The 13,830-nt window shown below is 45.5% G+C and overlaps 1 protein-coding gene across 4 annotated transcripts; it reads left to right on the plus strand.

Annotated features, from left to right (window-relative positions):
• Positions 1-4,092: 4,092 nt before the first annotated feature.
• On the plus strand, positions 4,093-9,654 carry SSTR1 (somatostatin receptor 1). Of its 4 annotated transcripts, XM_040476986.1 has the most exons (3): positions 4,093-5,281; positions 6,090-7,198; positions 7,560-9,654. In XM_040476986.1, the coding sequence occupies exons 2-3, from the start codon at positions 6,157-6,159 to the stop codon at positions 7,598-7,600; spliced, it is 1,083 nt and encodes a 360-aa protein (XP_040332920.1). In that variant the 5' UTR covers positions 4,093-5,281; positions 6,090-6,156; the 3' UTR covers positions 7,601-9,654. The 4 variants fall into 4 exon arrangements, 2 of the variants coding, with proteins under 2 accessions (XP_040332920.1, XP_040332919.1); XR_005790843.1 differs by lacking the exon at positions 4,093-5,281 and having other exon boundaries at positions 5,312-7,298; XR_005790844.1 differs by lacking the exon at positions 4,093-5,281 and having other exon boundaries at positions 5,312-7,289.
• The last annotated feature ends 4,176 nt before the right edge of the window (positions 9,655-13,830 follow it).

A 13,830-nucleotide genomic window follows, 5' to 3' on the forward strand; every position in this document is an offset into this window, starting at 1 on the left:
AGCTTTTTGCTGGTTTTGGGCTGTTCCTTAGCTAGTGAAACCGATTGGCACATACAGCCCACTCCTAAGGAGTAGCCCTGTCTCAAGAAATGGGTGATTTGCTGTGACTGTTTAAATGCTCTGCTTAAAAAAATAATATAAAAACAGGGAGGGGGACAAAACATAAGAGGCTCTTAAATATAGAGAACAAACAGGGGTTGCTGGAGGGGTTGAGGGAGGGGGGATGGGCTAAGTGGGTAAGGGACTTAAGGAATCTACTCCTGAAATTGTTGTTGCACTAGATGCTAACTAACTTGGATGTAAATTATAGAAAGTAAAAAATAAAAAAAAATGCTCTGCCTAAAATCAAACATCAAGAAAAGAAACAAAAGTATGGTTTTGTGACTTTGAAAGCAGTTTTGTAGTTTCTAGTAAAATGAGTAACATCAAAAGATGTTTTGATAAAATTGCTTGAAATTAAATTGGTCTGGAAAACCTTAACAGACACCACACTATAGAAACATGTATTTTTGTTAAGGACTAATCAAAATAAGATGAGTAACATGCAGCTGCTTTTGTTCTATTTTTATTTATCCATTGATGATAACGAATATTTTCCTGTAGGTGCTGAATTCTTGTTCTTAGAAGTAGTATGTAGTAGTAGAGAATCCTTAGGTGAAAATGTGAGTTGTTGCCCTGTGCGTCTTGTTTGAAAGCACAAAGGTGACTCGGTCATTGCTGTTTCACAGAAGAGGCAATAGGAAAACCAGCAGGCCAGGGCGAGTTTGCCGAGATTGGCGATGGACTGAACCACAGGCTACCAGGGCTGCTGTGAGGCCAGGGAGGCATCCCTGCAAAATGAGGTCTGGGATTGTTCCTTAGCCCCATGGCCACTTTGCACTCTGGTTGACCTTCTTATCAGACTGTCATCCTGTTAACTGCTTGGTGGCAGATGGTCTTCAGGTGACACATCCCTCTGCTGTGGGCCATATTGCTGAGTAGCACTTGCCCCTCAGAGCTAGGTAGGTCCCATCTGCCCACACAGGTGTTTGTAAACACAACTGTGGTGATGCCACTGCAGAGGACGCTCCACAAAGTGTTCCCTTCAATCCCTGGCCCCAACTGACACTTTACCACCGGCACGGATTAGAGGAGCTCGTTTGAGGACCACCACAGGCTCCAGGTAGAAAAACCACATTAATAATGATTTTGACAGAAGCAGAGTTTGAACTCCTGATAATTACTATTCCACCAAACCAACTGAGACTCGGGACTGCAATTAAAAAGAAACAATCTTCCACGTATAATGGCTTTCACACTGCATGATACTATTAAATAACCATCATTAGCTACTAAAGTATGTGCCACCCACTTTCCAGAGCCCTTTCTCTGCCAAGACATTTAAGACCAAGAATGATCAATGAAGGAGTCATCAGCATAATTGTTGATATAGGACATGCAAATTGAAATTGTTCAGAATGATTTAAATGTATAAGAAATTATTATAGATGATATTACACAGAGATTAAAACTTCTCTTGCAAGAGGCCAAGAGTTCGTTTCTTTGTATCTACATCTTGTGGGTTAGAACAAAAAGAAGATATTATCTATGGGGTACCTTAGAAAAATAAAACAAGGAGGTGTTGGGCAATTTTCCAGGTACTGTGTTGGGTGCTGGGCATATAAAGATAAGTAAAATACAGCCCCTGTTCTCAGCAAGCTTACAGATTTAGAAAGGAGGACAGATAAGTACACCAAGAAATCACAGCACAGTGTGATAAATACAGGAATCCAAGTGTGCATCTGGGACATGAGAGCACAAGGGAGTGTGGCTTGTAGAAGAATTGAGATGGCTAAGAAAATCAGTTCACCTAAGAATCTTCAACTTCCTAAATTAGGACTTTTCATTCTTCCCTTCTTGTGGGCCATCATCTTTCTTCTCTCATATCTAGAAATGTTCATATCTCAGAAGCATAGGAAAGATAGTAACCAAAGGAGGGAGGACTGCAGGAATTAACTCTCACAGATGAAACAAGCTTATCTTAAGCTTTTCCAGGCTTTAAATATGTGAATTAAAAAAGGGGCTTTTTAAAGTTTATCTACTTACTTATTTTGAGAGAGAGAGAGCGAAAGAGAGGGAGAGATTGGGGTAGGGGCAGAGAGAGAGGGAGAGAGAGAATCCCAAGCAGGCTCCAAGCTATTAGTACAGAGTCTGATACGGGGTTTGATCTCCTGGATCTGGGATCATGATCTGAGCCAAAATCAAGAGTAAGTCGCTTAACCGACTGAGCCCCCAGGTGCCCAAAACCCCTAAAAAGTTTTTAAACAAGACATGAAGATTATGGAGTCCTGACTTCTCAAAGGCCATGTTCCTTACACATTACAACAATCCCAATGCCTACATTAGTGTTCCTGTTTCATTAAGAGACATTAAATTAAGGTCTGAGAGGAAGGCAGATTCCTAAGTGGGCTCCTGTTCCTAACATAATTTAAAAACAGCTGCAACCCCGTCTCATGTTGTTTAGCCCAGAAATGCTGTCTTTTGCTTGATTGTTTTTATTTATCATGGATCAGTTCACAGATATAATGTTAAGGATTAAGTGACTGAAAAGACTTGATAACACCGCATGGCTCATACCCATCTCAATCACTCTCCTTTTATTGAAGTAAAATTCACATGACATAAAAATCATAATTTTAACCATTTTTAAAATGTGCAATTCAGTGGCTTTTAGTACATTCACAATGTTGTACAATCACCACCACGATCTAACTCCAGAACATTTCCATAACCCAAAAAAGAAACCCCATACCCATTAAGCGGTCATTCCCCATTCCTTCTCCCCTCAACCCCTGCCAGCCTCTAACCCGTTTTGTCTCTATGGATTTGCCTGTTCCAGACATCCCAGATAAATGGAATCATGCAATGCATGACTTTTTCTGTTTTGCTTCCCTCACTTTGCCTAATGTTTTCAGGGCTCATGTATTGGTACTTCATTCCTTCCTATGGATGAATAATCTATTGCGAGGATATACCACACTTTGTATATCCATTCATCAGTTAATGGATATTCGGGTTTGACTTTGTGGCTATTATGAATAGTGTCACTGTGAACCTACTGTACCAGTTTTTGTTCAGTACCTATTTTCAATTTCGGGGGGTAAATTCCTAGGGGCGGGATAGCTGGTCATACGGCAATTCTGTGTTTAACTTTTTGAGGAATCATGAAACATTCTAAAGCTGTTGCATCATATGAGAGTTCCAATGTCTCCACATGCTTGCCAACATTTGTGGGGTTTTTTTTCCCCTTTAAAAAATTACTAAAGCCATTCTAGTGGGTGTAAGTGATATTTCCTTGTCCATTTGTTTTATGGATAAACAATTCATCATAGAAACCACTTCAGAAACAAAAAACATGTTCATGTCAGGTCTTGGGTTTTCTTCTTTCCTGTATGAGACTACCACTAAGTTGGGAGGAGATTTCCCTAAGGCGAGTGGCAAAGTGAACATATGAGAGTCTGAACAACAGAGCTGTGCTTTACTGGCTCCCATCATCCTCTCCCCCTGGAGCAACCATGATCAATGCCAAGGCATCTAAATGATGACTGTTGAAATGTCAGCCCCCTAAAGAATAGCCAGGTGTCTTTAGTCAGTGATTGGCAAAGAGGCATCCAAACCATTATGAGGCTTGGCTTGTAAAAAGCTCTTCTGGGAGAAAAAAGTCATTTTTTTAAACTTGATGAACACTATTTTTTTCTCCATATGTTCAGCATTTTTTTAAGGAAAATAAAACACAACTAACCCTCAATTCCACATCCTGTTTTCGTAAAAGGTAAAAAGTAATTTGTTTAAATAAAGCAATGGGTTAAATAGCTTGGACCTTGTAAAATTTGAAATTCCTTCCTAGCTCATTTCTTATTAATAATTCGGTGTCCATTGCACACCTTCCTATGAGGGTCTGCCATAATTTATCTTTGATTGTTATAATCAACACACTACAGAAGTTATTCCTTTCCTTTTAGGAGCATTTCGTTTTGAGAACTAAAACACATATATGCAAATGATTGCTCAGATAAAGGAAGGGGGCAAAAGGAATTATGCTTTTTTTTTTTTCCTTTCAGTTTCTGCATCCATTTCTGCATTCTGAACTGTCTGGTACTAATAGCTTCAGTGAGGAGGTTAGTCTGTTTTAGGTCGCCTCTCTTGAGTGTAAACTGTACTGATGGGAGGGAAAACTGAGACCCACTGCTCCGTGGTTGGGAGGAAGGAGAAACTAACAAGAAACTGGAGACAAAGCTAAAGTTTGAAAGACCTGCTGCAGGTCAGTCTTCCTGGGAACAGGTGCGTTTCGGAGAAAGACTTGATGGGATTTTGAAAAGGGATAGGAGAGCTGGAAGGAGTGATTCTTCCTTGGACTGCAACAAGTGAAAGGCCAAAAGGAGCCTAGGCTAGGGATGCTGGGAAGTCCGAAAGGTAAAGATCATGGTAATTGAACATTCATTCTCTTCCACAGAAACCATCCAATTCCTAAATGAGGCAAAGGCGCTTTAGGCATGCCTACATCGATTTCTGTCTCTTAAAAGTTTCGGAATTAGAACGGGGTCACACGTCCAGGGCCTCAAAAAAGGCTGAAATCCTAGTTGTTCACAGAAAGACTCGAAGGTCTTCCGGCCAGTTTGTGGAGTTGGTGACAGGTCTGGTCACCTGCACAGCGGACCCCGCGTGGGTTTAGAGGAGCTGGCGTCCTTGCCCTCCCAGGCCTTTTACACTCTCCTCCCCCGGGGCCCGCCAACTCTCCTGGGTACAAAGTACAGCAGGGACGCAGGCGGAGCCTTTCCAAGCGGCGCAGCCATATCTTTCCCCACTGAACACCTAGATGGATTTCCAATACCGCGCCTGGCACGTTCGGGAGGGAGCCTCAGGCTCCTTCCGAGCTCCCAGCCGCGCGTCCTCCTTTCTGCAGTCTATATTCGTCTGGGAGACGCAAGGGGCTCTGGGCACCACAAGCCTTATTAAGAGATTCGCAATGGTTTACTCAGGCCCCTAAACCGCTCCCGCCTGCGAAGAGCAGCCTGCGGTGTTGTAACGCAGAAGCTCCTAACGCAAGGTTTTTGCGCTTCCTCCTCCTAACACCGCTCAGGGTCAGTTTCAGCGACTCTAAGAGTATCTGCGTGGGCGCCTGTGCTGGGGTCCCGCCCAAAGAAAGGAGTTGGACCGCGCGAAGAACGTCACCGTGCTACCAGACCGCACAGGCACTTTGCACGGGCCATCTCCGCGTCGGTCTGGGAGTAGCGCGCCCTGGGTAAGGGGGACTGAGAGCTTCCGCGGCGGGTCTTCAGGGGTAGGGCTAGCGGGGGCGGGAGGTAGGGGTTTAGGGCCCCGGACGATTGGACGGGAATGGAGTTGGGGGGTCTCTCAGGACCAGGCGGCAACTCAGGGAAACTGAGATGAACTCTGGACATCTGTGCTTGGGGTCTGCTTCATTGGAAAGGAGCCGGGGTGGGAAAGATTCTACACTTTTGGTTCCCACCCCCCCTCCAGGAGGAGAAACTCGCCAGTCCCCGCTGAGGGATGGGTAAAGGGTATTGCAAGAGACTCCCTGGAGCAGCTGCTCGAGTTGATCTGAGCACAGGACTGGGAAGGAAAAAAAAAATGGGCGAGGGGTGGTAAACCACCTACATCGCCTTCCTCCCTCTTTTCTCCATCACCCCTCCCTTTTCGTAGCTGCTGACGCGCTGGTGGTGCCTATTAATCATTCACCAGCCCAGAGCCGCGCCACTTAATGGCTGTGCGGCGCGGGGCTCCAGCCTCTCGGTCTCCCCTCTCCACGCTCGCGTGTGCCCAGGCGCCTGGGAGCGGGCTTGCGGGTGCGCGCAAGCAGCCGCTAGGCAATGCTCCCCGCCGGCGCTGGTCAGAGCCAAGCTCCCCTTAGCCTCTGCGTGCTATCCCAGGTGCCTGGCAGCAGTGAGCTGCGGGCAGGCGGGCAGGGTGCCGAGTGAGAGCGCAAGCGGCGGGGGCGCAAGGAGAGCGCTCCAGCCCCAGCAGCCCCAGCAGCCCCCATTAGCTGAAATGTTCCCCAATGGCACTGCCTCCTCTCCTTCCTCTCCTAGCCCCAGCCCGGGCAGCTGCGGCGAAGGCGGCGGCAGCAGGGGCCCCGGGGCCGGCGCTGCGGGCGGCATGGAGGAGCCGGGGCGAAATGCGTCCCAGAACGGGACCTTGAGCGAGGGCCAGGGCAGCGCCATCCTCATCTCTTTTATCTACTCCGTGGTGTGCCTGGTGGGGCTGTGTGGTAACTCCATGGTCATCTACGTGATCCTGCGCTACGCCAAAATGAAGACGGCCACCAACATCTACATCCTGAACCTGGCCATCGCCGATGAGCTGCTCATGCTCAGTGTGCCATTTCTGGTCACCTCCACGTTGCTTCGCCACTGGCCCTTCGGCGCGCTGCTCTGCCGCCTCGTGCTCAGCGTGGACGCAGTCAACATGTTCACCAGCATCTACTGTCTGACTGTCCTTAGCGTGGATCGGTACGTGGCCGTGGTGCACCCCATCAAGGCAGCACGCTACCGCCGGCCCACTGTGGCCAAGGTGGTGAATCTGGGCGTGTGGGTGCTATCGCTGCTTGTCATTCTGCCCATCGTGGTCTTTTCGCGCACGGCGGCCAACAGTGATGGCACGGTGGCCTGCAACATGCTCATGCCTGAGCCCGCTCAGCGCTGGCTAGTGGGCTTCGTGTTGTACACGTTTCTCATGGGCTTCTTGCTGCCCGTCGGGGCCATCTGCCTGTGCTACGTGCTCATCATCGCCAAAATGCGCATGGTGGCCCTCAAGGCCGGCTGGCAGCAGCGCAAGCGCTCGGAGCGCAAGATCACCCTGATGGTGATGATGGTGGTGATGGTATTTGTCATCTGCTGGATGCCTTTTTATGTAGTGCAGTTGGTCAACGTGTTTGCAGAGCAGGACGACGCCACGGTTAGCCAGCTGTCGGTCATCCTCGGCTACGCCAACAGCTGCGCCAATCCCATCCTCTATGGCTTCCTTTCGGACAACTTCAAGCGCTCTTTCCAGCGCATCCTGTGCCTCAGCTGGATGGACAACGCCGCCGAGGAGCCTGTCGACTACTACGCCACGGCCCTCAAGAGTCGCGCTTACAGCGTGGAGGACTTCCAGCCGGAGAACCTGGAGTCTGGAGGCGGTGTGTTCCGTAATGGCACCTGTACGTCTCGGATCACGACTCTCTGAGCCTTGGCCACGCAAGGGCCCTGCGCCACGGGAGGAGGAAGATGAGGAGGAGAAAGGGAGGCCGGGTGCGAGAGGTGAAAGTATCCCCGGCGTCTGGGTGCGGTGGGGCAAAGTGGGGCTAAGTAAGACACTGTGTGCGCGTGGGGTGGAGAGACCTGGGAGAGTCGCGCGACAAAGTTGGAACTGGGCACTTTGCTTATAAGTTGGGAAGGCTTGAGGGCCCCTTTCTCCTCTGTCTGCTACTTTCGCTCCTTCCTACACTGCGCTTGCACTTCTGCGCCCCTCTATGCTCCCCACTCTGTAACTTGGATCTTTCCTTCCGCCCCGTCCTGCAGGTGCAGATCATGAACTCATAAACGTCGCCAACTCTGCCTGACCCTCAGCCCGGCCAGCCGTTATTTTTGTTTGAGCTGAGCCACAGTTACCGCCACGGGTTTCCCACGGGATGAGTCCCCAGCTCGCCCTCAGCCCCGCCCTGCCGCGCCCCTCCGCTAGCCAGAGTCTGCCTGGCGCCCCTAGCGGAGTCTAGAGAATCACCGCTCTGTGTTTGCGCATCCCCGTTTGACGGGAAGTAGGACTGGAGAATGAACTAGGCAGTAGGTCTTTTTCTTCTTTCAGGTGGGGTTGTGCCCTTGCCCGAACCCCTTCGCCACTCCCTCTCCGCCCAGGGCGGAGCCAGGTGCTTAGTAAAATCGGTCCCGCGCTTCGAACCCCGGGCATTCTGTAGTCCCCATCTAAACCCCACTTGGAGCAAAAAGGAACTGAGGACCAGGAGTTTTTTAGAAGATTCCAGGGTTTGGCGGGGAAGGGATTGTAACGGAAACCACCCTGTTTTCCGGCTCACAACCGGCGCTTTTGATTTCCAAGACCAAGTGCTGGGCACTCCCAGGACACTGCTGGTCTGCCTTAGGCCGGGCGAGTCAGGGCGCACTTTCTGCGGGGCCGCCTGGGAGTCGAGGCTGCTGCCGCTACACTAGGATTTCTCCCTCACCTAAGCTTCTGGAGGTGCAGATGTAAGAGCAACAACAGACTCGGTTCCTGCCCCGGTTTCTGTCGAAGACCAGGCACCGGGGCCAGGACCTCCGTGGCGCCTTCTGAGCCTTGGCCAATCCCGACCGCGTTGCTGCCGCCCGCCCGCCTGCAGGCTAAAGAGTGCGGCCTGCCTGGCCCCTGAAGGTTGCTGCCTTTCAAGTGGTGCCTAATGAGTTATTTTCTTGATTAACATGTTTGTTTATTTATTTGTGGTATTTGAAAATGTGTCTCTGCTTTTCTCTACTTGCCTAATCCAGGGCCTTTTCTTCAGGACACTGGGGGTGGGGATGGAGGTGACAGTGGGGGGGAAGCTCTCTCCCCAAGGCCCACTCAAAACCCGTCTTCTTTGTTCGGCCGTCTTTTCTTTTTGCTTATGTTCAGTGAAGTTTGGAGATTCTTTTATACTTTTCTTATGTAGTCTCTTGTTTGTCTTATAATAATTATCATGATGATAAATAAATAGGTAACGTGGCTTAGCCTCCTCCCATGCAGAGTGGAATGTTCTGAATTCCTTCCAACATCACCGTATGTATGACTTTATTTCTGCTTTTTACATATTATGAATATTTATCTTGCTCCATTGTCATGAGTCCTCGAGACAATTGCCAAATACAGCCACTAGCAGTGAGAGATGCAAGGCTGCGGGAGCACTTTCAGATGCGGGGCGTTCAAGCAGCACTCAGGTCTGGAGCTGAGAAATCTGATTCAGACAGATTTTAATCAGTGTTGAGAATGTCCCTGGTTAGGCCCCTGCTTCTTCTAAGTTCCAGCATAGGTGATTCTAATATACGTTCTGGTTAACATTGTCCCTTCTTTTTCACACACTGAAAGTAGAGTAATTTGTGTCTGTGTTTAATCTTACCAACTACATTGGAAGCCTGAGCAGGGCAAGGACCAATAATTTTACTTCTTTGTATTTCCTGTATTGCTTTAGTATGCTGGCATGTACATAGTAGGCACTAAATACATGTTTGTTGGCTGATTGTTTAAGAAAGCCAGAGTGTATTACAACCATTGGGTGATACTAAATCTGGGGCTGTCATGGACATGATACACAACGGTTGAAATCACTATGGAAAAAGATGTTTTGTGTAATATTTGCTTCAAGAACATTGTGCTTTCCTGAAAGCAGTAACCAAGAGTTAAAAAGTCTCTAATGTTTTGTTTAAACTAATGAACAAACATATGCTTTTGGTTATACATCATAAAGTTTAGCTCTGTCCCTTAATAATATATATTATTACTACTTTGGAAAATAGATTTTTAATGGTTAAGAACAATGAAATTTACAAAGCTAAATCTTGATCATTATCCTCTTTACAGGATACAAATCCAGTGCTCTTAACATGTTACCATCGTAATATTAATGAAATAAACAAATATATTATGTTGTTGCAAGTTGTCTGACTTTGCCATTTGAATTTTACTGTTTCAAGGGATTACTCAAAAACACATCACATGTGCTTGGTCGCTTTATGTTTCACTTAGATTTTAAGAAGAAAGGTTTCAGATTACTTTGGGAATTTTACCAAGATTGGGGTTATACTTTGATTTATTATTTTTTTTAAAAAAGAAAAGTCTGTTGGTTCAGAGAAAGAGGAAAAGCAACTTTGAGTCAGTATGAATAGGAAGCAATGTAGTGGCCTGTAGTCTTTATGGTCTGTTCTTGTCACCAAACTAACTAGATGATACCTCAGTCTTTGCCAGATTAAATTACTGTCTTCCCTCACTTATGACCTCAGACTTTGTTGTGGGAGCTAAGTAATTGCTGACTTACATCCCAGGGAAAGATAATAGGAAAAAATGGGAAAGAGGGTGAGAGAGAGAGAGAGAGAGAGAGAGAGAGAGAGAGAGAGAGAGAGATTGCCTAAAGGTGTTCCAGAGGAAATGGGTAAAAGAAATAGAAAAATCAGATTTCAACATATGAGAAGAGAGTCATATTTTATGCTTTGTTCAACGATGGCCTTTCTATCCCTAGAAGAATTTAAGAAGATACTAGAGAAAATTTGTAAAAGACTTTATTTTTCAGGGCAGTTTTCTTTTCATAGCAAAATAAGTGGAAAGCAATATTTCCCAAGCAGGCAATAGCAGTGATTCCAGAGCGAGAGTGGTGGTGGGGGGGGGGGGGGGTTCAAAAAGCTACAAATGCTGTTAACTCTAGGCTTTATAGTTCTATACATGATCTCAGTATGACTAAGGATAGCTGGACTTTTGTCTTTTTAAACTATTTTTAAAAGCTATCGCAAGGTGGCAAACTGAACTCATAACTTAGATATGCAGAGAAAACATTTTGTTATTTTGGTTTTAACTAACCTGAACATTATTCCAAGCCCCTTCCAACTGGCTAGCTGGGAGAAAAAAATTAAATAAATATTCAAACATCCAATTGAACTGAGCCCTCTCTGCCCTTTGCCCTCTGTAAACAGGTGGTTTGTCTCTCAAGATGATTCCTTCTATAGTTTGTTGAAATCTGCAGCTTCTGGAGTTTATGATCCAACCTCTCAGCTTGGTGAGGGCCACACTCAGCTCCTGTGGGCTGTGACCTTTTCAGAATCTTCCACAGTGTTCCTCCAGCCACTGGTCTGGGAGGCTACCCTTGACTCTGCACAGAAGGAATGATCTCGCCCTGCCATAGGCAGCCCCATGGTGAGCCTCTTGGCTCAGCGGCTAGGGGAATCTAGAGTGGCTGTGGACTGGTGACCCTCTGGATCTCCTGTCTTGGATCTTCTTTATGTGGCTCTGTGTTGGGCCTTTTGCATCTCTCCTTACCTTTGTCAACCTCACTTCTCAAAACCGTTCCACTCGGGGCGCCTGGGTGGCGCAGTCGGTTAAGCGTCCGACTTCAGCCAGGTCACGATCTCGCGGTCCGTGGGTTCGAGCCCCGCGTCGGGCTCTGGGCTGATGGCTCAGAGCCTGGAGCCTGTTAACGATTCTGTGTCTCCCTCTCTCTCTGCCCCTCCCCCATTCATGCTCTGTCTCTCTCTGTCCCTAAAATAAATAAACGTTGAAAAAAAATTAAAAAAAAAAACAACAAAACCGTTCCACTCACCCCACATCTCCTTTCCACTAGAGAAAGTACAAAGGAGAGGAGTCCTTTAGTCTTAGCCCTTGATGTGCTAAAGCAGGATGAAAGGATTTGGTGAATCTCTGTGCAACCCACTACCCCCATTGCCTCACCTGATTTCCAAGGTTTTTTGCATTGCCTACAAGTTGAAGACAAGCTCTCTCCTATCCTAAGGTGATGAATCTCATCTCAGAATGAGAGACTGCAATGAAACATGATTTATTTTATTATTATTTTTTAAGTTCACTTATTTTGAGAGAGACAGAGACACACACATGGGGAGGGGAAGACAGAGGGAGAAAGAATCCCAAGCAGGCTCCCTACTGGCAGCATAGAGCCCGACATAGGGCTTGAACTCACTAACTGTGAGATCATGACCTGAGCTGAAAGCAAGGGTCAGATGCTTGACAGACTGAGCCACCCAGGCCCCTGAACATGATTCATGAAATATGTTAAGATGTATCATTCTAATGTCTATGAATTATTATCTCTCTTACTAGTGACCTTTGTATCCTAGAGGCCATTTTCTCACACAATATCCCAAAACAGGATCATGTTGAAAATCTTTCATGCCTCATGTAATTTAACCCTGATCACTGCACCAAATGCTGTATGCATGATTTTGGCCTGAGAAGAAAGGTAAGGCATTCTTCTGGAAAATATTATGGAAGATACATTTTTAAAATCTGTGATATATTTCCAACTTATTTTAAACCAATATTAGAGATATCATATTTATATCAATCTTCTAAAAAAAACCACCTTGGTAGTGGGGTAGCTTTGTAAATCTTGCTCATTACCTTCTATATTCCAATGTACCACATCAGAGAGGTTAGGCACAAAACTGAAATGATTGATAGATGTTCACATAATTGTTACAGTGGTGTGTGCTTAAAAAAATAAAGCATTGCAGTCTATGCTGCTATCTCATTGCACCATACACCTTTGAGCTAATGAGAACCTCTTCCATATATTCAGATGGAAATCTTGCTTTTCATTCAGCACATTTCAGTTTGCTGGTTTTAAAAGAAGGCAGAGAGGTTCAACATTGTTACATGGTTTCCCTGGAGGAAGGCAGGCACAGAGATAATGTTGTAAGTGATCATTTACTATTTCGTTAAATATCTAGAGACAAGCATTATAGAGAGTGTACTCATGAAAGGATTTGTATTAAGGATGATCAGATATAGTTCAGTTTCTGATTTCAACTATAAAGGAAAGGAATGTGTCTCTACCATGGTGATAAAGTTGAGGAGGCCTGTGAACACAAGCAACCAGTGCAAACTAAAATTATCAAAATACCTGCTTGTCAAACTGTTGGGTGGAGAGGAACATCATCTATAAGGGAGATATAATTTAAAATAAAAACCCTTTGGTAAAGTTCACTTTGATAATGAACCTAATTATTTTCAAAACACATATTAAACTCAATCTTATTAGTCAATAGTTGGAAATATTACACACATTTAAGACTGAGACTAATGGTCTTAAAATTCTTTGGAACAATAGTGAGCTTAAGACTCTAAAAATAAATATCTCTTTAAGCCAGATTGATTCAAGTATTCAATTTTGAAAGGACAAGAAGTATTTTTTAAAAAATGAGAGGTGGGGAATGATATCAGCTATCCTACTATCCTTGCAATAGAGTTCAACTCTGCGCCCTCCTCATTGCCTTCGTGCCCAGCCCGGCTAGGGATGAAGATCTCAAGCACTTCCAGCTTTAAGAATTAAAGGGGCACCTGGGTGGCTCAGTCCGTTGAGCATCTGACTTCTGCTCAGGTTATGATCTTGCAGTGTTTTAGATTGAGCCCCACATTGGGCTTACTGCTGTTAGCACGGAGCCCACTTTGGATCATCTATCCTCCTCTCTCTGCCCCTGCCCCGCTTGTGCTCTCTCTCTCTCTCTCTCTCAAAAATAAACATTTTTAAAAGTTTTAAAAATTAAAATTAAAAAAGACTTACTATGTATCAGAGCCCACTTGTAAGACGGTACGTTGTGGAAACACTGTAGAATATCGCCTACAAAAACAGTTCTGACTCTCACCATAATAATACCTGTATCAAAAGACAACTAATACTCCATTTACATTTAAATAGGGAGAGAGAAAAAAATCCAAGACATGATAAGCAAGCAGGAAAATATTTTACAATGACACATGTGGTTTACATGACTATTCTGGGAAAGGCTATCTAAATATTGATGAACAATAGCTCTCGTGGTGTCTTTCTGTCTCTATAACCCTCGAACAATTCATTAATCTAGCTAATATTATTAGCAGTGGCAAAATGTCTATTCAAAGTCAATAATTAAACATTCTCCTTCATGTCCAATGAGCCACTGTAACTAGCAAATCAAGCAGATGTCTGTATGGTTTTTTTTTTTCAAGAGACTCCTTAGTCTCTCTATACATATATACATATATAAACTCTATGTAGGATCTGAACCTAAAACACACACACACACACACACACACACACACACACACACACGTACACACACACCTTAAAAA

Source organism: Herpailurus yagouaroundi, unplaced genomic scaffold (assembly GCF_014898765.1).
Source record: "Herpailurus yagouaroundi ecotype Mexico unplaced genomic scaffold, PumYag 141, whole genome shotgun sequence".
NCBI lineage: Eukaryota > Metazoa > Chordata > Mammalia > Carnivora > Felidae > Herpailurus > Herpailurus yagouaroundi.

What these genes read in the sequence shown, in the direction of transcription:
- SSTR1 (XM_040476985.1), top strand. Translation starts at nt 6,049, where the DNA reads ATGTTCCCCAATGGCACTGCCTCCTCTCCTTCCTCTCCTAGCCCCAGC. An exon ending in TGTGTTCCGTAATGGCACCT is followed by an intron (nt 7,199 to 7,559) that starts GTACGTCTCGGA and finishes CCCGTCCTGCAG; the next exon opens with GTGCAGATCATGAACTCATA.